General features: G+C 39.4%; 4 protein-coding genes across 4 annotated transcripts; 2 read left to right on the forward strand and 2 right to left on the reverse strand.

Moving 5' to 3' along the window:
- Positions 1-1,263: 1,263 nt before the first annotated feature.
- On the reverse strand, positions 1,264-3,276 carry LOC129091745 (leucine-rich repeat, immunoglobulin-like domain and transmembrane domain-containing protein 2). Its single transcript, XM_054599440.1, has 3 exons — positions 3,251-3,276; positions 2,258-3,039; positions 1,264-2,051 (listed from the first exon to the last, which is right to left on the reverse strand). Exons 2-3 carry the CDS (start codon positions 3,024-3,026, stop codon positions 1,264-1,266), a joined length of 1,557 nt encoding a protein of 518 aa, XP_054455415.1. The 5' UTR covers positions 3,027-3,039; positions 3,251-3,276.
- A 1,827-nt stretch (positions 3,277-5,103) lies between these two features.
- Positions 5,104-8,023, reverse strand: lrit1b (leucine-rich repeat, immunoglobulin-like and transmembrane domains 1b). The gene is given in 5 exon segments (XM_054599379.1): positions 5,104-6,177; positions 6,180-6,353; positions 6,474-6,779; positions 7,082-7,542; positions 7,902-8,023. Coding segments are annotated over 5 exon segments (1,950 nt in total). The 3' UTR covers positions 5,104-5,290.
- Positions 8,024-11,778: 3,755 nt separating this feature from the next.
- Positions 11,779-15,276, forward strand: rgrb (retinal G protein coupled receptor b). The gene is made up of 7 exons (XM_054599390.1): positions 11,779-11,854; positions 12,116-12,272; positions 13,173-13,294; positions 13,698-13,851; positions 13,973-14,090; positions 14,732-14,845; positions 15,136-15,276. Exons 1-7 carry the CDS (start codon positions 11,779-11,781, stop codon positions 15,274-15,276), a joined length of 882 nt encoding a protein of 293 aa, XP_054455365.1.
- A 6,829-nt stretch (positions 15,277-22,105) lies between these two features.
- On the forward strand, positions 22,106-23,677 carry slc18a3b (solute carrier family 18 member 3b). The gene has a single exon (XM_054599439.1). It carries the CDS (start codon positions 22,106-22,108, stop codon positions 23,675-23,677), a length of 1,572 nt encoding a protein of 523 aa, XP_054455414.1.
- The last annotated feature ends 1,151 nt before the right edge of the window (positions 23,678-24,828 follow it).

The raw sequence follows: 24,828 nt of genomic DNA on the forward strand, positions 1-24,828 counted from the left end.
CAGTGAGCTTCGAGCTGTCAATAAATGGAAATATCATGTCCGGCTGACTAGGATTCAGATAGAAAATCACTTTAATCTGCTTACGAGTGTATGTATAGATGCACGGGGAAACACTGCTTATGTAACAAATCCGCTGAGTGATTGTGCTAAAAAATCTGAGTATGTCTCAGCATTCATCTCGGACTTCTCTTTAATCCACATCAAACAGCATTTCATTCCATTACAAGACAGCAAATCTGAAGAAATATATATATATACAAAAATATATTTTTTCACATGTCGATTGAAATCTCCTCACACATCACACTTACAATTTAGTTTGGATTAAGTTTAGCATACATAAATATACAAAATATTTAATTTTAGTATTCTTTTGCATTAAGTATAAAAACTTAAAGAAAAAATAAACTATCAAATGTATTTTATCACAAACTTCTTTCTGTACACGTATATTGACACAGATAATACAAACTCTCCTTATAATAAGGAAGAAAGGCATCTCCACTTTGAGCCGATATAGCTTGCGATATATATTTACATGATGACTATTAATCTATGATAGCTCCAGTTTATGTCTCTTATAAGTGTATTACTGTTACATTTGAGTAAAATATATTTTCAAAAGTCTGAATATGATCTTTGCAAAATCTAGAAGATCATTTAACAAAAATTTACATTGTTTTGAAAGTATTTCCAGGCTCCCTCAAAAAGTCTTTACCACCTGGATGACAAAATATTCAGTTTGCTGCACAATAAAATATTGATGAACCCATTTCCACAGTTATGTCTGTTTCACCTTTCCAAACAAAGCTGGCCACTGTAAAACATGTCATTGTTCAATTTGTACAGTTAACCACTTTATTTTTTTAAATACTATCTTTTATATCTATATGTATTTGTCTTGATTTAACTTTCCACTATCTTATCTTAAAATAAAATATGAGGTTAATATCTTTCAGATGTAGAAAAACAGCAAGGAGATGTGTAATTTTCTGGTTCCTGGATAGGAAAAAGAGTCACAAGTTGTAAAACAAGATGAAAATATGTTTTATTGTGCAGCAGATGGAATTATCTTTCATCCAGACGGTCAGAAGAGACTTTGGGGATTCTGGAAATACCGTTAGAACAGCGGTGAGATTTGTTACATGACCATAGATTTTTCGAAAATCACTAGTTTTATAACTCCAATGTAATAATAATACAAGAGAAGCACACTGACATTATTTACATATACACATGTATGTACATTTCTTGACTTTGATGCTAGTACAAATGGGCTGCACTTCCACCTTTGCCTCTATCCTCTGACTTCCGCCTCTTTTTAAGCTTATCTTCCGAGTCCCTGCAAAGGCCTTCATCGCTGGCTGCCTGCAGGCTGTCAAAAGTGCCTTGCCTCTCCGTGCCCTGCAGGTTCTCTCCGTGCAGTCTGCGCTTCTTCCACAGATTAACACAGCGATCAAAACAGCTGAATCTAGCCTCCGTGGTGCAGGCGTACATGCCAGCCGGCACTGCCAGCACCATGGCGCACACAATAACAATAATGTGGATGAGTCTCTCTCTTTGCTCCAGCTCACTGATGTCACTTCCTGTCACAAACACGATGCACTGACCCTGCCTCGGTGGATGGTTCTTCAGGGTCACGCACACCTCGTATTTGGTGGCAGGAAGCAGGTTGCTGACAGTGTAGCTGTTGATGCCGGGGCCAATGTAGATCATCTCCTTTTTGGGTGAATCATATTTGCCAAAGTGGATGGTGAACCAAGTTTCTGTTGGGTTGTCTGTTATTGCGTACCACTCCAGGGTGATACCGTAAACTGTCTGTTTGGCGATGCGGATGTCAATGAAGACTTTCTCATCGGAAGACAACATTGGGACGGGTGGAGGGAGAAGAGCAGAGGAATTGGAGGAGTTGATGTTAACCGTTATGCTGACAGAGGAGTTGCCAATGAAGTTGTTGGCCATGCAGGTATAGAGTCCTCGGTCTGCCAGTCGAAGAGAGGGGATCACCAGCTGGGAGGTGACGGTCTCCTCGTCTATATATGTCGCTGAAGCTGCAAGAAGAAATCATAGCATCAGAGAATAAAAATCACAGGATTGTTCATATATGATAAAGACATGGGTAACCCTCAAGACGGTATTGCTCATGAATGTTTTCATAAAGCAGATGCAGCCTGAAAGTACAACAAATTCCACTTTAAGTGCTCCTGGAGCATGTTCACAGCAATTGAATGGATAATAGGAATAAAAAAAATCTTACCAGCAAATCCTCTTATAATCTTCAGAGCGTACATCCATTGAATGGTTGGACCTGGCCTGGCCTTTACTAAGCATGTGAGTGTTGCATTTTCACCGAGAGGTAAAGTGATGTTAGTCTCTAGGGCAGAGGCCACCGGCTTCATGCATGTTTTTAACTGGATCTCGTGGAAAAACTTGTCAGCTTTGGAGGCGGGGCCCGAGCACATCAAATAAGAGTTCATGAGAATGATGGGAGGGCTGACAGCCCTGATGAATTCAACAAAGCCTTTGAGGCGGCAATCGCACAACCAGGGGTTATCATGCAGCGCCAAGACCACATTTGAGACCAGCCCTTCTTTACCCCACGCTTTCTCTGCTGTTTGGTAAAGTGGCCAATTAATGAAGACATCTTTTGATATGACACTAAGCTGGTTGAAGGATAAATCTAAGTAGGTCAGTTTAGGTAAGTGTCTCAGAGCGTGTTCGGGGAGGACATCCAGTCGATTATGCTTCAGGTCCAAAATCTTCAGTTTCGGGGTGTCCTGAAAGGCCGTCCATGTTACTGAAGTCAGCTTGTTCCCTTGCAGCCTGAGCTCAGTCAGGTTGGCCAGCCCATCCAGGCTTTTTATGTTCATCAGGGTGATCTCATTGAAATTCAGCCAGAGGAACTCTAAGGCACTAACTTTAGAAAAAGATCCTCCAGGTAACTCGGTCAGGTGGCAGTTTTCAATTCGGATTTTTGTGAAATCATGTGGAATGTCCTCTGGTATTTGTCCCATGGAGGTTTCCATACATAGTAAAGACCTACGATGGTAAGACGAGATATGTTTAGACAAGAAAAGTGCATATTTTATCTACATAGCTACTCATATACATGCACCATTTGTGCAAATTAATGGATAGTTTTGGTAGGTTTTAGAACCATTTGGTTAGCAGGTTACATACAAACAAAACAGTGTTATGACAAACACATAATTTTCTCTAAAAAGTTTGTGTAATTCTAGGGATCACTTACCTTCCCAAGTTGTCATCTGTGCAGGAGCAACCGGTCGGACACGTTGATAATCCAGGGGTGATGAGATGAAATACCAAAGCGATATGTAATGCGACATAAAAGGCGTCCATATTCCTGGAGGAGCATGTGAAATAGGCCTGCGAGGACAGGACATCAGCTGTGTTGCAGAAAGCCTATTACCTTAATCTTCCTTGATGTAAGACTTAAGACACCCAGTGACATGTGAGACGCACATAGGTAAGGTGTACTTATAGCAGTGGCCCACTTTGTCAAATCTCATCAAAAGCACGAAACACTCCCGATAAATGTTCAATCAAGATTCAGTGAGTTTTGTTTGATTCTGCACTTCTACATCCAGGTATGACCCCGAACTGCTTCGCATCAGTCTAATTTAATTTATTTGTCCCCCACTAAAGCGAGAGGCATTGACATGACAGGAGGGCCATCTGTATTAAGTGGGCCAGAGCCCGTTGGGTTTAGCAGCACGGAGAGGGAGGGCTGCACAGAGACAGAGAGACAGATGTCTGGAGAGGACTGTAATCTGACCTCATTAATCTGGTTGTCTCTCAGGTTGGTAAATCAGCATATAAAGAATATGTGGTAAAGGACAACATCTACAGCACTTTGGTTTCCATCTTTAACAGGCATTTGTACCTTTTCATTGGGTGTACATGGTCAACATTTAAAAGGAACAGGAAAAGAGGTTAATCAGATGTTCAGTAATGAAGGCAACTTCCAGCTATGCGACAAGTTTTAAATTCAGCGTAAAGATATTGATGATCTCCTATTGTTAGTTTACTTGCACAGCAATACTAACAATTAGAGATGCACAGATACAGATAATGATATTGAATAACGGTCCGATAAAACTCAAATAGCTGGACCTGGCATCGGATACCATTATCTTAATAAATAACAATTCAATGCATTTATGTCTATGTATTTGTTTGTACATTTGTACACATTAAATAATTATCCCAGTATCTGCCACACAGTGATGCATACAGCTTATTCATAAAAACCTTGGTATCGGATAGGTACTCGCTATCGGCCGATACCCAAAGCCCAGTTATGGGTATCGGTATCGGAACTGAAAAAGTAGGATCGTTGCATCCTTACTAACTATGCTAACATATTGCTAACATGTTCAGCAGGTATAATGTTTACCATTTAAGTTTAAAAGGGTTAGCATGCTACATTTGCTAAGAAGTCATGAACAAAAAATTGTAATTTAAAGGGAAAAAAACGTAAATTATCCTTATCCAGCTCGCACATTAGCTGTGTGTATCCCTACATCAGCTTTCATTTCTCAGTGAATTAGCGATCTGTATAGCAGCCTACATATATTTACAGACTGTTTAATGCACATAAGCTTGTTTCTGCTTTAGTCGAGATAAATATTGATCTATTCAAAAATCTATATTCTGAGATGTTAGAAAAAATATTATGAGCAAATATCAATACAAAAAGATATTTATTTTTTTACAGTACATTCATACATACACATATATTTCAGGACACAAATATTTACACATTATAAAATGGAGGACTACTGTATTTGAGGTTTTTTGACCCAACAGTAAACCTGGCACATTAAATTCATACTGACATACAAAATAGACTATAAACCACTGATTAATCATTCCTCTCATTCCTGTATGTTTTAAATCAACATTTTAACACAATGCAGAGTTTACATCACGAAAAAAAATATTATTGGGTTTTAAAGAGTTTAGGGCAACATTTTCCTCAGCAAAACATCACCTTTAAAAGTGCATAATGAATAAAAAAAGATTTTCTTTACACATTTTCTGTACACCACATGTAAATACTGAAACTGTGTCAATGCGTGTATTTTCCCTTTTTTGCAGTCCACCAAATAAATGGTGTTTTATTTCCCACAAGGCTGTAAAAACAACTTCATACAGCCAATGATGACTGAGCTTTTGAGCCTCTAAGCACAGCAGTTCATCTATTTACATCACAGGCTGGTAAAAAAAACAAAGTGCGTCCTCTGGAGGTTGAGGCATTTGTTTGGTTTTAGCAGAAGTATTCATTAGGTGGCCCCTCAGTCCTGGCTGTGGCCTCAGAGTCAACACTGGACCTTGCTGAGAGCAACCTGTTGGATTCGTCAGGATTTAGCCTGGTCAGATACTCTCCCTCCATCCCTTTAGCTTTGGCCGCAGGGCCCAGGGTCTCAAAAGTGACGTACGAGTCCTGTATCTCCTTGGACTGCCGACCCAGCAGTTTTTTGCAGCGTTTCTTTATCGCCCCGCAGCACACAATCAGTGTCAGGGGGACGGCGATGACGCATGCTACAGTTATCACCACCACATTAATGAGCTTCTGGGTGCCACTGGCGCTGGCTGCCTCGTCTGTTGAGAAGATTACACACTGCTCTTTTTTCGGGATCAGTCCTTTTACGCAAACACAAGCAATGTACTTTGTCTTTGGCACAAGGCCTTCAATGGTGATGCGGTTCTTTCCAGCACCCACGTTGACCCGACGCATGTCTCTCTCACCAAACACAGCATATAGGACACTGAATTCTGTGGTGTTTGTGGCTGTAGGGGCTCGCCAGTTCAGAGAGACAGTGTGGTCGGTGTCGCCAATCACTTTCACCGAACGCACAACCCTTTTCTCCGGAGCTTGCTGTAAGGACGAGGCATTGGCCGCTAAGTTGCTCAGAGCATCCACCTCCACCGGTTTCTGAGGGCCTGCAGCCTTGCCTCTTCCCTCAGAAGCACCGTCAGAGATGCTGTAGCTTTCGACCTCGTACTTCCCAGTCACGCCTTTGCCATTGAGAGGTTTGATGATGGGCTTGGCAGCGGTGCTGGTTGATGGAGGAACATATCTGGCAATAAGTTTCTCCTGGTATGCTGCTCTCCCAATGCCACCAGGTTTCTTCACTCTGGTTTTCTTAGAGACCCCCCACCTGCCTCCTCTGACCGAAGGGAATCTGTGATCACCAAAGAGATGATGGCATCTGCAGTGCCCACAAAGTTGGTTGCCTTGCACACATATTTCCCAGAGTCTCGGTAGGCGACTGCAGGCACGCTCAGAATCGACCAAATGATGCCCTCCTTTGAAATCTCTTCCTGAACTGAAAAACAAAATAGCAGACACCCAAAGAATTCCTTTAATCTCATTGACACTTTGACTTGGATGGAAATAGATACTCTTCTAATCCAAGCACATCTGGAAATAGTTCAGCAGAACTCACCAGTGCCGTTCATTTTCTTTCCATCAGCGCGGCTCCAGGACAGCTCTGGGATGGGGACTCCGACTGTGCCACAGCGGAGCAGGACGTTATTGCCCAGTGAGCTTCGCACACGAGCCACGGCCGTGTGCACCCGAGGGCCCTGGCACCTCTGCAGCTCCGCTTCGGTGAAAAGAACCCCTGACAAGCTCTCCGGATCAGCGCACCTCAGCCTGGTGTCGATGAGAGCCACAGAGGATGACGGGGATTTCTGAAACTGGACCAGATCGTACAGGCGGCAGTCGCACAGCCAAGGGTTGTCATGGAGACCTGCAGGGGAGATGAGGTGTGAGAAAAGAAAAGAAAGAACATCCTCTTATGAACTACTGTCACTACCATCAAGTACAATTTCCTTCACACAAAACCAAAGAGTCACTTTAAGACCAAGAAGGCTACTGAGAGTTAGACAACATAGAATTAGTGTGACATCTTGACAGACTGCACATAATAACTATAATTAGACTAATCCCTAACTCTTTAACTGCTTCAGGTGTCAAAGAAGTAGTCGTCATGCAATGCAGCTTAAAAAGAATAAGATCCAGTATCTAAATATCTCTCAGCTTGATCCTCACCGAGAATTAGTTTGGAGGAATCAGCGTCCTGGGACGACTTCACACTCAGCCACATTGTGAGAACGTCACCAGGAACGGTCGTAAGAGTGTTGCTGGATAAGTCCAGATAGGTGAGATTCTTAATGTACACGGTGGCATCAGCAGGGATGGTGGAGATCTTGTTGTTATGCAAGTCGAGGAGCCTCAGGTTTGGCATGTCAGTCAGAGACTCCCAGGGGAAGGAGGTGAGGGAGTTGCCATCCAGCCGGAGCTCATCCAAGTTGTAAAGACCCCGGAAACTGTCCCCATTCAGTGAATTCAGTGAATTGAAAGACATCCACAGGAACTCCAGGTTGTTGAGGTAGTGGAAGTTGTCGCTTGAAATACGTGTGATTGCTGTCTTTTCAATGCGCAGCTTCGATGTGTCAATGGGGAAGTTCGGAGGAACCACAGTGATCTCTGGATCATTGCAAAGTACACTCCTGCAAAAATTATTATTATGATTATTTCTTACATGACAGTTAAGGTAAACAATATTAAAGCTACTTTCAAATTGTTTGTAGAAGTGGATTTAAACACAAACACAATATATTTATATATGCCTCCATTTTACACAAAAAAATAATATAGTTGAGAGTTTATCTGAGAAAAACGGTGTAATCTATTGTTCAGTAACAAGCAAAGCAGATTAAAGGGCAACTCGAAGTTAATCCTCCACAGAGGGACCGAACAGAAGAAAGCTGAAGTAAAAATCACTTTTGCACGCAAGAAAACAAATGAAACACTTACTGAGAATACAATTCAAACAACATTATTCAATTAAACAAATTGCCATATTTACCTTGCTTTTGATCCGTCGCTTAATTTGTGGAAGAAGCAGCTGCATTGCGCAGGACATGCACTGCTCAATAAAGGAAGAAAAACTAGAGCCAAACCAAAAGCAGTGGTAAAATGTCGATTCATTTTTTTTTCTCCTGCAAGCAACTAAACGCTAAGCAGCTAAACTACAATCGCGAAAAACAAAGAGTCGCGTTTAACAGGGCATTGAAGGCATCGTCGTGGTTCACAGGCGCTCAGCTCCATACTGCTCCGGCTGGTCTGAATCCCGAGATAAAAAGGATAGGCAGGGATTAGAGGAGGACTTGGGTTATTTTCATTCACACGATTAGGCTATTGCTTCCTGGAAGCTGATAGGCTGCATAGTTTTTACTTTTATTCTCTGGGGAATACTTCCTAATATTGACTGGATGGTTATTTAATGGACAAAACAACCAAAACACCTGAATTAAAGGGAGGCCACACAATTTAAAATGATTTTAAAATGCAAGAATTTCTGACAGATATGGAATATATATATTTGTTTTTAATGCACTAGTTGTTGTTTTTTTTAATTCGTATGAATATTTTCCTGTCAAGTCATATCATTAACTGCCAAACATTGAAGTAAACACTGTAAGATTGTAAGGCCTCATACCTTACGTTAGACAGACATTTACAACTCTGATATGAAAGCAGAAGGATGTACCTACGTTTTAAACATATTCATCAACACGTTTTCTTGTTATGTCAGCCTATCTTGAATTATGCAGTCTAGTAATAATGTTTAATACGTTGGCAGACTGTAGTTTGCATGAAGGCTAGAAATGATCAACACATGGCCACTGGATGTCAGTAGAGAGTTGTTACAGGTATTTACTGTGTTACTCACCCTCTTGTTGTGAGATCCAATCTTCAAACCAGATAAATGACAGCACCACGTAACCAAATGCAGATGATCACTGGCTTTAAATACCAAATAAAGACTTCAAAGAAGTCAAAGAATAATCTCTAATTATAAATATTACTATTATTAAACTGTATTATGTAGTTATCACTTTCAGTAGTAACCTGCAGAGCACATTTTGTGTGTGACACACTTTCTGTCTGACAGATGTGTTGTCACAGTCTCTCTGGGTTATATTCACAGGTGCAGAGGTTTTAAGACACGACTGTCGGCTGGGCTCTCAAATCCTTTAATCCAGTCATCTCTGGCTCTTAATAATACATCTTTGTTCTATTTTCTTTCAGAAGGGTTGTCCCAGTGAAATTAAGGTATTTGAATCATACATGTTCTCCTAATAGAGACTGGCACCTGTCAGTGTAAAATGATTAAAACCCCCATATTTAGAGAAAGTGGAATGGTTGATAAATGGTCATTTGTAGAACACTTATCATTATGTCAAAAATGCTAAACAAGGCTGTTTTCGGCATTTTTTTTCCATTCCTGCTGTTGTATACGTAGTATATAAATACCACAGTTTAAAGTACTTTGAAAAGTCCTGCATTCAAAATATACTTCTGTACTTTATATTTTCTATATCATCTGCACAATGTATTCAAAGTATCAAAAGTAAAAATACTCAAAATACAAAAAAAACTCCTTCAAGTGTTAATATTGGATATTACTACTTATTAATTTGTCAATGTGTAGCCACCTGTATGTACCTTATAAACAACTAATTGGTTTGAAGTAGAGAATATCATATTTTATGGGCTCATCATGTGTAATAAAAAAGTACAATATTTCCCTCTGAAATGTAGAGAAGTAGAAGTGTAAAGCAGAAGTAAATGGAAATACTCAGTACGTAAAATGCCTTTAAGTACAATACTTTATTAAATGTGCTTTGTTACTTCCCAGCTTCTTATTTCGAACTAAATGTAAAATGTCAATTAGCAAAGAATCTTGTGTCAGATAAAGTGGAATGCAAGTACAATATCTCCCTCTGAATTGTTGAGGGGAAAAGTATTTTCTACCTGGAAGTTATATTTAAGTACAGTACATAAGTAAAGACATTGCATTACTTTTTGTTTCTGATGTTATCACTTAATACTTTAACAGGAATAAAGAAAATCATTTATTTTACTTTTACATCCTGCCCTTGATCCTGCCGGTATGAAGGACATTTCAACAGTAAAACCTTTGTTTTATTGCAGAACAAGCAGATTATGATGGTGTAATTAGGATGTTAGCCAATGCATTCATGTTTTAACACCGCAAGGATGCATGCAGTTTGGAAAAATAATATCAAAATACAGGCTATTCAGATCCGAGATTGTGAGTTTTATTTCCACAATATTAATTTGGAGGCTAGCCTCCCATTAAGTTTATATTACTTAAGAAGTTAAATGAGATTCTGATTTCTTTCAGTAAATTAAGGCTTCAATGTACTGACTTTTTTATATGATATAACTTTTTGGGCCACTGTATATCAATATACAGTACAGAAAGAGAGAATACATTTGTTGCACAATGCTTCAGCTTGTCTTTTTGTTCTCATTTCAGCGGTCATAGTTTAACGTTATAACCACCACTGTGAGATTGGAAAATGGTGCTGTAAAGTTCATAAAAACACAAAGTGAACAAAGATTACAATGTATACCAGTTGATTAATCCACTACATTCACGTTCTCAGTGAGGATTTCTGCGCTGAGCTTTCAGTCAGGACAATATGGGCAGTTTGAGAAAAGGCTATTATAAGCCTATTGGGACACATCATTACTTCATAGTTAATGAGTTTGTGGTAATCTGGTGGCAGATTAGTGGTGCAATCAGACTCGGCCCAAATGTTTCATTTTTTTAATGTTTAGACTGCTGCAAATGAATGAGGTCCTGATGCTTTCATATACTTTTTAATTGACACCCAATGTGGCTAGTAAAAGAGACTGTATGAGCTGGAGTCCAAATAAAAGAAGAGATTATGTAGTCATTTGTCAGTCAGGGGCAGATCTGGTGGTTGGGACTTATTGCTGCCCTTAAATTTACATGCACGTTTGATGATCCAAGGAAGTTTTGAGTGAGTGCATACTCTGAGTCATGCTGACAAAGAGACAGAAGTGTGTCTGTTTTGATGCCAGAGTATCTAAAATGTCCCCACCTACTCTGCTTTTGCAACTCAAAACTATAGCCCATACTTTGTTACTACATAACATACAACTAAACTTTGATCTGTGTGTACATATACAAGTAGGCTCTGTAATTTGAATACAATTTTAATGTAGAGGAGAAAAAAAAGCACAGTCAAATTTTCAGTTTGGGTCAAAAGTCAAAAAAGGCAGTCCAATAATTATGATATAATTTCAAAAATGTGACAGAGATACAGTAGAGGCCTCAACACTCAGTCAACAATAAGCATCCAAACACATTGAAATGGCAGCAAAAGTGAAATGAATCCATTATGGCCACTTTATTTAAGGAATGTCAATTATCTTATTTAAATTAAAAGCTAATCAAGCACTGATCAGAGTGTTTTTACTCTGTCTGTTGAAGCCTGTATTTGAGAGTTAATATTGATTAACATTATCTATCAATTGACGTTGGTTTAAAAAGAACATTTTCCATGTTTCCCTGCAACAAAAACACCGTCAGATGAGAGTCAAGTGGACTAACGGAGTTGAAGGAAAAGTTTGCAGAAGTTTGCTGCAGCAGCCTGAATCAAACTGACAAAAAAAGCAAACTTTTACATCAAGTTTTGGAGCAAATGGCGGAGGAGAAGTTGCAGGAAGTTTGAAGGAGGACTGCTCGTTAGGACATTCTTCGGGGGATTTGGAAAGAGGTTTATAAAGATAAGTCCCTTTGTGCTTTTTCACGTGAAAGAGCCTTTATAAAGGCGTCATTTAGTTTGAGACGGTGGTGCGTTAACGCAACAAGAAAAAGGCCTTTTAGAAGTGTGCGTTTCACCATGGCAGCGTTTACACTACCGGAGGGATTCACGGAGTTTGATATGTTTACATTCGGCTCTGCGCTTCTTGTTGGGGGTAAGTGGACCGAGAACACCGGAAGACATGTTTCTGCTAGAATTAAAGGGACAAATGCTTGGATCATAAAAAATAAAAAAAATAAAAGCCATCTTAAATTATGAAAAGAACAAACATGCATTTTATTTTTCTCATTGTGATGTTTTGGAGTTAACTTGCATATGACTGTGCTGACATATTCAGGATGATAACAGTGGCATGCCAGAAATTAAAGGGGCCTTCTCATCTTTTTTTTTTTTTTTTTTTTTTTTTTGCTTTCAGGCATGCTTGGATTCTTCCTCAATGCCATCAGCATCATTTCTTTCCTCGCAGTGAAGGAGATGCGGACTCCCAGCAACTTCTTTGTGTTCAACCTCGCTGTGGCTGACATTTGTTTGAATATTAATGGACTCACAGCTGCGTACTCGAGCTACCTCAGGTATCAAACAGAGGACACGCTGAGGTTTTAAAGATGAGGTGTTTTCCGTCCACAGGCCCCATTTAGTACAATGGTGGGGGTTACTGCATTTGTTATGGCAATAATGAAAAGGCTTAGTATTTGGTGACAGCCAATGGGTAGCACAAATGAAATAAGCCTTTGGGTTTCATAATCCACAATCCACCTTTATTTAGTGTGTAAAGTTCAGATTTTGCAAGCAGATCTGTTGACAGTTATCCAACACGATTTAAACTGAAATGTAGCAACATTTAGATATTTTCTTATATCCTGTTTAAACCTAATTTATATTTAGGGGTTTCCAACCTGTATGACAGCAGGGCTCCTATTGCCCCTCTTGTTTCTCTCACGCTCTGGTGAATGTATTAAGCACACATTTATTTAGTAAAATAAAGCATTTAAGCAAAATAAACTGAAATAATAAAGACCTTAAAACTAGATTTTATATGCATATTGAAGCATACAGTATTAATTAAAGAAGATAAATCCGAGGAGTTGCAAGATGATTAACAAATATAGTATTCTGACTTTTCTCAGTGACATACTGGAGTTTTACCTCTTCAGGTCATTGACTGAAACAATCTGAGAAAGGGCAAATCACTCTTTGGTTTAGCTGCTCACAGCTCATCTTCAAATACAACCCACACATATGAGGTCTTTTGGGTAGGAATTACTTGGTCATATGCTAGAAAGGCTGGGAACCAGTGAGTTAATCTGACCCAGCAGTGTAAAATCATGCTGTTTTTTGTGACCTGTGTTTTCAAAAATGTGATCCGCATGCATTTAAAGCCGGATTTAGTCGTATATATTTATGTAATTTTGGGTTTAGGCAGTAGTCCTGAACATGGTGGAGTATGACTCAAGTTTTTCTGTCTTTTCTAGATATTGGCCATTTGGGCAAGATGGATGTGCCTGTCATGGTTTTCAGGGCATGATTGCGGTCCTGGCGTCCATCAGCTTCATGGCTGCCATCTCCTGGGACAGATATCACCAGTACTGCACCAGTGAGTACAACATATCATCAGTACTGCACCAGTGAGTACAATATATACCAGTACTGCACCAGTGTAATATAAAACTTAACCAAAGTAAACCAAACTCATTTTAGGTTTTACACAAACATAGTGAAAGGTATTGAAGGTATTTGGATACTTATTTGAGATAACAAATCATAAAATTCTTGATGCCGTCATAGTGAGACTATTTGTATAAGACTGTGACACTCAATACTATATAATATAAGTTTTTTTTTATAAATAGTTCATCAGGGACAAACTGAATGACTTAGATCGCACCCACAGCAGAAATAGCAGAGAAATGTCACCATACCCGTCATTAACTTTATCTAAACAAACAAATAATATGTCAAATGTCAACTCACATCCAATATTCTCCTTTATTCTGTAGGACAGAAGCTCTTCTGGAGCACTACGTTGGTCATGAGCGGCATCATCTGGATCCTTTCCATCTTCTGGGCTGCTGTTCCTCTCATGGGATGGGGCGTCTATGACTTTGAGCCTATGAGGACTTGCTGCACGCTGGACTACACCAGAGGGGACAGGTAGAATTATATAAATATAGGAATGATACTAAAACTGAATGTTGACATGTAGCTTTTGGTAGCATTTTGATAAATATTTACCATATTATATCTTATTTTCCTATGAATCTCTTCTCAACAGGGACTATGTGACCTACATGCTGACTCTATGCTTGCTCTATCTGATGTTCCCAGCTTTCACCATGTTGTCATGTTACGATGCCATCCACAAGCAATTTAAGAAGATCCATCATCACAGGGTAAATGTGCAAAAAAAGAAAAAAGTCTCGAATGACTTGTTTAAGCTGCTCCTGTAGTACATAGTGTCTGTTGTGTTTATCGTATTTGGACAAACAGACACACAATGATGCCTCCGAAACGTCACCAGCTACTGCAGTTGAGTATGTTCACTGACATCTACTTGTAAACAATAAAAGGGACCCCGAAAACTGTGGCTGAAATCTTAGAATGCTTATCTTTGTAGTGGAGTTGAGTCAGATATGAGTGTTTTGCTAACCTGACAAATTTGCAAAAGAATCAACAGCAATGAGGGGTAATGTGGGAGAAGGAAGCTTGGATGTTATTTGAATAGTTTGATATTTTGGGAAATGCAATTATTCTCCTTCTTGCAGAGAGTTATTGATAGTGCTCTGTCAGAAGCAATATGCTTAGCTTAGCTTAGCTTAGCATAAGGACTAGAAATATAGGAAAACAGCTAGCCTAGCATTGCCCAGAGGTAGAAAATACATCTACCAGCACCTCTAAAGCTCACTTATTAATAAAAATAATTGTTTAATATCTGCACAAACAGAAAAAAAGTCATAGTATTACGGGTAGTTACCTATAAATCTACAACATTGCATGTATAATATCTACAGTAACACTAAACTTTATTTCCCAGTTTAACACCAATGTGCCCTTGAGGGTAATGTTGATGTGCTGGGGCCCCTACGTCCTCATGTGTGTCTACGCCTGCTTTGAGAACGTGAAGGTCGTATCTCCAAAGCTAAGAATGGTAAGCATTTATTTAGTTTAGTGTGGGACAATACAGGCAAAATTATGAAAAAGGTAAAAGGAAGTCATTTTATTGATGACTTAGTTTAAAGGACAATTCCTTGTTTGTTTAATTTGGCTAAACTGCGGCCTTGTTTAAAACCATTTGGCTGCTCATGTTTGTTGTAGCAATGTCAATGTGTTCCTATACTAGCAATCACTTAAAAAAATATGAGACCCTAGTTGTAATAAACTGGAACTTTCCTTTGAATCAAGTACTTACATGATGACAATCCTTGTTTGTGCTCTCAGGTGCTTCCAGTTCTTGCAAAGACAAATCCCATCTTCAACGCTCTCCTCTACTCGTTTGGAAATGAGTTCTACCGAGGCGGCGTGTGGAACTTCCTCACCGGGCAGAAGATCGTTGATCCGGTTATCAAGAAGTCAAACTAAAAGGAAACCCAATGAGTCATCATCAAATCATCATTTGCTCTTATGATGTTGTAAACATCAATGAGCCATTTAGAAGTCTGTGCAGTTGGGATATTTTCACATTGGACAGTAGCTGAAACTCAGGACAATCTGTACATCTGGAGCCTCATGCTGGATTTGTGTAAATCTACAAAATGTGTCCTGTGTAATTTACCATTTTCAAATTACTGCATCATTTCTACAGCTATTTGTCTTAAACCTGCATTGCTCCTCCGTCCGTGTTAGACCACTTACAAAAGACAGATTGTGTTGCTGCTCTTCCACTGTATGCTCCATCTACTTTAAAGTGTTTTTTTAACCTGAATAACTGAGCTGATATAACTAACTTTCTACAATTGACCAGCATTCAGAAGTGCCCTTTCTTGACACAGTCTCAACCATTTACTAAACAGATTGATCGATTATGTTTTTTGTGGTTTTGTTATGAAGACAGTTTGAGGTGATGTAACCTCTATATATATGGTAAGAAAAGCAGTCAGTGTTATGCAATTATACTATAGTCAACATTTGAGGCAAAGTCAACTTCATGAACTCGTTTCAAAGTAGGTAATTCTTTAAACAACAAACTGATCAATAAATGTAGATTTTGTGGTAGATCTCAAATTGTCTTACCTTCAAACCACTTATTGTAATTTGACAGTGCACTCTAGTTCAGACTCCACTAAAGGAACTTATTTGGCACTTTACATTGTGCTGAATTGTTAAAAAAGAAAACACAGTGCACAGCCCTCCCTGGTGAGGCAAATTTTAGACTCTGGCTTTGTACATTAGTAAATACAGCAATGTACATAATTTACTTTACACTGTTTACTGAGGAAAAAAACAAATCAAATCTGGAAGATTTAAATTAATATTGAACTAATAAACATAGGTAAGTTAAATGAAGAAGAAATAATGCAGCTGGACTGACACTGAGCAAATTCAGGAGTATGATCTCTGCTGACACTATAGTCATGTCAGCCACTCTAAAAATACCAGTATTAAAATGTTTGGTTCTGTTGTACCCATTTCCTTGGATTACATGCATGCCATTCTGTCTTTTCTAAGAGCCACATTTAAAGCAAGTGTTAACAGTGTCAGCGAGGACACAGAAAGTAAAGACTGCAACACTTTGATCTCTGAGCGGCTGAATACATGCACTGCAGTAATAAGCCTCTGTCACACACTACCTCAGAGACGACTGACGTTCCTGCCAGGTGAAATCCTCTCACCGTCAAAGGCAGCCTGTCTCAACGTGAGAGGAGTCGGCCCTAATGTGAAACGTTCACTCAGGTTCAGAGCCATCCAAAAATATGCATGTCTCCTTCAATTAGAAATGATTCATGATACACGATTCATTGTCTAATAAAGGAACTTAAAGTAATCAGTGCATAAATAAGAGGATTTACATGGCCAGAATGGAAAGCAGCTAGATCTTCACAGTATGAAATATGTGTTGTTTTATTCAGAAATAACAAATATAGGACAGAAAACTTGAATCGATATATAAACACTGACAAAACTCGATGCTAGTTCAACTGAAAGTCCTTCATTTCAAGTTTTTACTAGCCATCTCACAAAAACTACGGGATGGATCACCATGACATTTTGTACAGACATTCATGGTCCCCCGAGGATGACTCATACTCACTTTGGTGATCTTCTGACTTTTCCTACAGAGCCACCATGAAGATGAAATCTGTGGGTTTAAGTTAAACATTACAAGAACTAATGGAAAGATTGTTATGAAATTTAGTACACACATTCACAATACCGACGGGATGAATTTATTTATTTTGTAAACCAAGGCCAACATCAGATCAAACTGATAATTTTTCTGTATTTTAGTTTATGACCAAATACCTGATCAAACAAATTACATTCAAAAGCTACACGTTGTGTTACTGCAAATTAGCAACTGTTAGATAATCTAAAGATAGCAAACTCTTTACCTGCTTAGGATACGGACATTGGCATTCAACTCTTAAGTACGGCCTCACAGTCCCTTAAGCATGGCTGTTGACTCTCTTGTTACATCACAACAAGACATTCAATTACAGTTGAAATCTTTAGATTTTTATATGTATTATTTCTCTCAATTTTTTAAAGTTGTACGTTTCTGGTATGAAATAATAAATTGGTTTTCCAAACAATATGAAACAAACATTCTGCCAAACTGTAATATTTGTTTTCATCTGACAGGACAGGGGACCTTCCCTCCCATCAAAAGCAGCCTCTCAAGACAGGCATGGTTGCAGCTAAAAAAATATATATATTATTAAATTGTAAGTCTCTTCTGTCCCAAATTATGAGGAAAATTCCTTAAATTGGAATTTTTAGCAAAAATAAATCTTTTTTTTGTTAAGATGGAAGAGATTCGTTTTAGCACAAAGAATTCACAAAACTATTTCCCTTAACCTGATCGAATAGCTCATGAGCTTTGCTGCAATGTTATATATATGTACTTGTATGCTGTGCAAACTCTTTATCTTCCACAGGTGAAAAGACTCCACTAGTCATAAACTGACTCATGGAGCCGACTCTTCGGTGTCCTTGCAGCACACCAAACAAGCTCTTATCATTAGCAGGTATTAAATGTCAGACATAATCATGTACTTCCTCATAAACTCTACTGCTCCTCATCCATTTGAGTTGATCAGGGTTTTCTCAGGAAAGACTCACGGATCCAACAGATTAGCATCAAGTTCTTGGGAACAGTCTGCCCATGGATTGACATCTGATTACAAGACAACTGTTTGTGGATCAGTAATCTAATTCGGCCAGAGCTGTAGATAGAAGTAACAGTAATAGCAACAAGCTCACAGGGTGAAAGGAAAGCAAGTTCTCACAGAAAGATAAAGTCATTGTGCACGTATCTAAATCTGACATCAAACCTTTAATTTAGTCGAGTCAGGATTTAGTGCTATAATGCTAGTCACAGACAGATGGTGTAAAAAAAAATAAAGAAAACATCTGTCATGAAAAACCTTACGCAGCACAAACAGCAGCCCCAACACACACATGGCGCTCACATGTGACATGTTCAGAGAGATTAAGTTAATCAGAGTCAGATTGTGACCTTAAAAGCACCAGAAAAACACGGCTGTGGCCAGAAATGTCCCCTCATGCAACCCCAACCTCACTAAGAAATCTTTGATATCATCTTCTCATCAGCAGCTTGCTCAATTATTCTCTTCTCTTCTTACCCCACCAATGTGACAATACGTATCATTTGAGCAAAACTGTGCAGTTTCCCAACCTTCATCATACTGCAAGGAACATATCTCAGGTGTAGAAATAGTGAAATCATAGAACAATAATAGAAATATGATTTTTTTTTTTAACCTAAAATAGCCTTATTTTCACAGCCCATTTTTAAATGAGCCTCAAGAAATCCCCTGAAAGCCCCCCATATTGTGAGTAACAATGTTGAGAACATGGCAATCTGTACGATAGCGAAAGCCCTAAAGAACTATGATACAATAATTATGATATACATTTTCCAAACAGTAATAAATAACATAATAAATGCTGTCGGTACAGATTACCTTTGCCATTGTGAAACACTTCAAGTTATAGGTTTTGTAGTAACCTATTAACTGCTGCTAGATACAAAACTCTAAAAGGCAAAAGGAATTTTTAAAAGGAGGATTATGTTTGAAGAGCACTCTATTTTACGTCAACTGATGATCTGTTTAAGTGCACAAGATCCCCTGTTGAGTTACAATTTGGGAAATAAATAAATCAGCAGAGCATAAAAGACTTTAGAGAGTAAAAGTTGAAGCACAGAGGTTGATTAAGGGATCAATGTTTAAATAAATTAATTTTTAACTTTGCATTGGCCAACAAAACACTGATGTTAAATAATCATTTAGTGGGAGAGCTGCTTAGTAAAGAAAGCAAAGGTCAGAGTGAATCCTACATTAGACATAACATGTTACAGTCTACAGGTCAGATTAGATGACAGGAGTCAACATGTCACATGACGAAAACAAAGGTTTTACATAACACTGCGTGTGTCTGTTCATAAGCCACAATGATTTCTCTCTCACCGACCGATACCTTGATTTTAACCCCACAACAACAAATTGTGTCAAAGATGTGACACATCTCTTGTGGATTTTTCTTGAAATAATTTTTAAAAGATTGCCTTCCAGAATGTAATCTGGATTAGATTATATTTGCGTCACTAGCCTTTAGAGAAAGCCTCTGTTCTCGCCTCTGTCCATGTCTCAACCCAGAGGACAAAGCTGACACTCTGAACTCCAGATTATCAGTGTAGTCACTCACATCTCTGCACTGTCACTAGTATACAATCTGTACATTAAAAAAAGAACGCAGTGTGTTTATCTAACGGCTGCTGCTGTGCCAAGCCTCTCTCATTAGTGAAATTGGGCAGTTATTTCCTGTGATGTGTTAATCCTCCTGTTGGTGTATTCATGTTGCTTTTTTCTGCATCAAATTATCCACTGAACACACTGCAAACCCCCCTCTGCTGTCTGCTGAGATCATCATCACATATTCTGTTTCATAACTGTAATTATCAAAAGTGTCAACAACTATAGAGAAAGAGATGCTGTCTTAACTAGGGCTGTTTCACTTACAATACTAACATCCGCAATAAAAGTCACATTTTGTAGAAACCGATTCTCACATAATGTAGGGCTTCATAAAGTTGTAAATAATTGCATTTGGGACATAGTATGATTGTTATTACCTATTTGAACTTTAAAGGTCCAAACTTGTTTTTTTATCTATTATTTCTAGGGGGGGCTATAATTTAAATAAAAGTATTGTTTAAACATTCTATACAAGTATACATCCAAATTGAAGAGCCTGTCATACAGGTTAAAATAGGGCTGGTAAATGGCTTTTTTCACAGCTATTACTGTTATAAACCAACATTTAATAGCATTTTGTGGCACCAGAAACATCATTTATTTAATTGGAAATTTAGAATGAATCACTGACATTAATTTAAATCACTTGTTTTTCGTCTAGCGTCAGAAAAAGTGTTACCCTATGTTTTACAGTAGGATCATGGATTACACTTTAAAATCATTATTTGCAAGTCTTCAATGCCCTCTAGTGGCAAATGATAATAGTTCTAGTTTAGTTTAATAATTCTAGATAATCATTCATTTTTTTTAAATGAACAAGGCTTCTAAAATCTTAACTTGCTGGAAAATAAAAATCATGTAGTTTTGTTGTTGTTGTTTTTTTTAACCAATGAGAAAATCTACCTTAAATAGGAATTTAACAACGCATAACAGAAAGAATCCTTGTAAAACCTCAGACTAAACTATAAATGATGAGTTGTATTAAGTTACAGTGGTTGTAATAATGTAAAATATTTACTCATCTTTTACTTCATATACAACATCACTGAGTAATGAGATGATTTTCTTTATGGATGTTGTGTGCACTTGTGGATTTTCACCACAAGGTGTCGCAGTTGTCTTGTGTGTTTGGTACGATTCCATCTCAGGACATAAGAGCTGCATGCAATTGGGCTTCTATGTTATAACACGATGTAATCAGTGTTGCTCTGGATATGATTGGTCCTTTGGCTAAATTTAAACAAAGTGAACAGTTTTCTTTTGTTTTCTATTCATAGAGGAAGTTACAATCTCCTCTGCTGCCGTTCATGTTGGTCTACGGTACCGGGAGCTGTCCGCAGGAAATCTCTCCAGCTCCTGCTGCAGTCGGTCGTTTATGAGTTCATGTCTGGTAGACATTTAAAAAAAAAGCTAATATAGTAAACTAGAAACTTTTCCTTTCACGCAGCTAATGAATGTTGTGATTTAATTTGAGTTTTCCTTATTTTTCTCGTTTGCGAGAAGTGAGTTTATAGTTGTTTTATTTATGATTGTGGTGTTTTAAGTAATCTTTTGATTTGTCTTGTGTAGGCTTTGCACTCACAATGTGCTCGTTTGTGTTTGTATCTCTTCTTGAGATCACTATCAGATAGATCTTCTTTATTAAATATGTAATACTCGAGATGTCCCAGCTTTGCTACGTCCGTACATGTCTATGAATTCATAGAGAAGCATTGAAGAATAACACCAAATCAAGAGTCACACAATGGACACCAGGGATGAGAAAGCCTCTTTTTCTTCCAGGCTCTTGCAGAGGGCTGATGTGATGTGATGTGATGTGGTGCTCATTGGCTCTTATTGGTTGAAGTGATTGCTGCCATGGTTGGAAATTAACATAAAGGAGGCAAGTGGCGAAGGGATCCACTTGGGGGGCAAGCTGGTGTTGCGTCATAGCTCTTGGTGAAAAGAGGAGACAAAAAAAAAAAAAGCTTAAACCTGCGGGGTTAATGTGCACCAATGGCCACGAAGTCACTTGTGGTCTTAGAGCTGCGCGTAAAAGTGCCACAGGTGATAGGAGGCATGGACGGAGAGAGGAGAGAGAGGAGAGAGCCTAGGTGTTGCAAATAACTAAAGAAAAATTCGCTCCAAAACAAGCTTTGCCATGTAAGATTAGCAAACAGCAACCTCTGCACGGTGCAGGAAACATCTACGATTCCAACACGTCACTTCTCGGGAGATCATGAAACTACATCGGATGTGGCTGAGGAGAAGACACGTTGAAGTAACTGAGGAGAACCGTCTCCACCGATGAGGCAGCCCAGTTCCCCGTCGCCTCTCTCCCTTTTACGCACAGGCGAGGTGAGGACGGAGAGCATCACGTCGATGTATAGAAGACACCAATGAGTCATCCGAGGTGTTGAGAGATCTGCAGAAGACGGGAGAAGCACAACTACTTTTTTTTTTTTAAATCGAAAGTCATCAAAAAGCACATCATGGACGGGGAGGGAAGAACCTCCGGGCTGGTCAAATCAGCCGTGGTGAAACTATCCGAGATGGGCGAAAGAACCAAGGAGTTAGGCACCGCCATGAAGGATCCTCACCAGCAAAGACGGATCATATTAGTGATTGTCTGCGTGGCTCTCCTGCTGGACAATATGCTCTACATGGTAATCGTGCCAATTATTCCAGACTATCTTGCTGAGCTGGAGAGTGAGCAGTCAGAGCACGTCCACCTAGTGATCCACCCAAACTCTTCATCCAACAGCACAAGCCAAGACACAATCAACAACAAGAACAATCTAGACATCCAGATTGGAGTACTGTTCGCCTCTAAAGCCATCCTACAGCTGATAGTCAGCCCGCTGTCGGGGACCTTCATAGACCGGGTTGGATATGACATCCCACTTTTAATTGGACTGAGCGTTATGTTCGTGTCCACCTGTATATTTGCAATTGGGGAGAATTACGCGACGCTCTTCTTCGCCAGGAGTTTGCAGGGTCTGGGCTCGGCTTTCGCAGACACCTCTGGCATCGCCATGATAGCCGACAAATACTCCGAGGAGTCGGAGAGGAGCACGGCTCTGGGCATCGCTCTGGCCTTCATCTCTTTTGGGAGTCTGGTGGCGCCTCCCTTCGGGGGCATCCTTTACGAGTTTGCGGGCAAAAAAGTGCCCTTCATCGTGCTCGCCTGCATTTGCCTGGCAGACGGCATCCTGCTGCTGACAGTGATGAAGCCGTTCTCCAACAGGACTAGAGAGAACATGCCAGTGGGCACCCCCATATATAAACTCATGGTTGACCCGTACATAGCCGTGGTGGCCGGTGCTCTGACGGTCTGTAACATCCCCTTGGCCTTTCTGGAGCCCACCATAGCCAACTGGATGGAGACCACCATGCACTCCACCCAGTGGGAGATGGGGCTCACCTGGCTCCCAGCCTTCTTCCCCCATGTCCTCGGTGTGTACATCACAGTTAAATTGGCAGCTAAGCATCCAAACCTGCAGTGGTTCTACGGAGCTCTGGGTATGGTCATCATAGGAGCCAGCTCCTGCACAGTCCCTGCATGCAAAACTTTTGGGCAGCTCATCGCCCCGTTGTGCGGCATTTGTTTTGGCATCGCACTGGTGGACACCGCCCTGCTGCCCACACTTGCGTTTTTAGTCGACGTGCGTCATGTTTCAGTGTACGGTAGTATTTATGCCATAGCAGACATCTCCTATTCTGTTGCATATGCTATGGGTCCTATAGTAGCCGGCCAGATAGTCCACAATCTGGGGTTCGTACAACTGAATTTGGGCATGGGCCTCGTCAATGTGCTTTACGCACCAGCCCTGTTGCTGCTGCGCAATGTGTGCCAAATGAAACCGTCCTACTCAGAGAGAGATAACCTCTTAGAGGAGGCTCCGCAGGGGCTGTACGATACCATCAAGATGGAAGAGAGAAGAGCTAAAAAGAAGGGCTACAGCACGGCAGGGAATTGCTTGTCAGTAGATGAAAATGGGTTTGACAACTTCAGAGCACAGCGGTCCGTGTCGGAGGAGTCGTCCGGTCCGGAGTACACTTAGCCCGGCCACACTCTCACCCGAACCCCCGAAACATCCCCCTGGAGAGATTTGGAGATGAGATGAGATGAGGCAGGTTATAGTCAAGTAATTACAATTTTTACGTTAGTACCGATGTGCAATATAAAAACCCAGTCACCAAAATCATGGTGTGACCCGCTTTAATTGTTTCTTTTTTTGACTGTGATTTAATTGTGTCGAACAAGTCTATGTAGAGTTTGTCATGGACGTATAACTGGAGTTTTGTGAGAGATCTGTATCACTATTGTAAAAAGATATAAATAAATAAATGTACGCACAAGATTATATGGGACCAACTATATGCAGCACATTTCCCCTCTACACAAAAAAAAATAGCCTATATTTTTAGTCTCTGAAGAAACTTTTTTTACTTGCACATCAAAGGCCTGATTTTCCTTTTAGGTTGTTCAAAAAAAAAAAAAAAATCGTAAATTTTGATTTTGTAACAAGGTCTGTTTGAAATGTTTTTGTTGTTTGAAATTAAATGTATCATAATAAATGGATTTTGTACATATGTGGATATGTGCACAATGTAAATTGTTAAAACATACGTGGACATCTTCAACGTATGTGTGCGTTTGTGTGTGTGTGTGTGTGTGTGTGTGTGTGTGTGTGTGTGTGTGTGTGTGTGTGTGTGTGTGTGTGTGTGTGTGTGTGTGTGTGTGTGTGTGTGTGTGCGCGTATGTGTGAAACATTTTGTGAAGACGTAGCTCATGAAGTCAGTCTCCTTCAGATGAAAACATGTGTATTCATTTATCAATTGTCGTTTTAATAAATCTCTGTTAGGACCTGTGTGACACTGGTGATTTCATTGTTATTTCAAGCTTCAAAACAAATAAAACAAATCATGAATTCAGATTATAAAAGTGATTCAAACTCAATGTTGCTCTTCTAGAAGTATTAAAACACCATGGTTAAAAAAACTCGATTTGAGTATGAAAGATGCGAAATTATTGAATCGTCCTGGGATTATTGAATCAAAAATAATAATAGTTTAATTTAGACTTTTGCTTTCCAGTTCCAGCTCTCTAACATTTTACCACAATACAAAACAAAAACAAAAAGTCATAAAAAGCTTAGTTTTGTGTAGAAAATGAGGCCGCAGCTGCAAAACAGTTTTATTTTCAACAAGT

Source organism: Anoplopoma fimbria, chromosome 5 (genome assembly GCF_027596085.1).
Source record: "Anoplopoma fimbria isolate UVic2021 breed Golden Eagle Sablefish chromosome 5, Afim_UVic_2022, whole genome shotgun sequence".
NCBI classification, from domain to species: domain Eukaryota; kingdom Metazoa; phylum Chordata; class Actinopteri; order Perciformes; family Anoplopomatidae; genus Anoplopoma; species Anoplopoma fimbria.

Coding starts and splice junctions, on each gene's coding strand:
- LOC129091745 (XM_054599440.1), bottom strand. CDS start 3,026: ATGGAAACCTCCATGGGACAAATACCAGAGGACATTCCACATGATTTC. Junction 2,052..2,257: donor GATTATAAGAGGATTTGCTG/GTAAGATTTTTT, acceptor TTCTTCTTGCAG/CTTCAGCGACATATATAGAC.
- rgrb (XM_054599390.1), top strand. CDS start 11,779: ATGGCAGCGTTTACACTACCGGAGGGATTCACGGAGTTTGATATGTTT. Junction 12,273..13,172: donor GCGTACTCGAGCTACCTCAG/GTATCAAACAGA, acceptor TGTCTTTTCTAG/ATATTGGCCATTTGGGCAAG. Junction 14,846..15,135: donor TATCTCCAAAGCTAAGAATG/GTAAGCATTTAT, acceptor TTGTGCTCTCAG/GTGCTTCCAGTTCTTGCAAA.
- slc18a3b (XM_054599439.1), top strand. CDS start 22,106: ATGGACGGGGAGGGAAGAACCTCCGGGCTGGTCAAATCAGCCGTGGTG.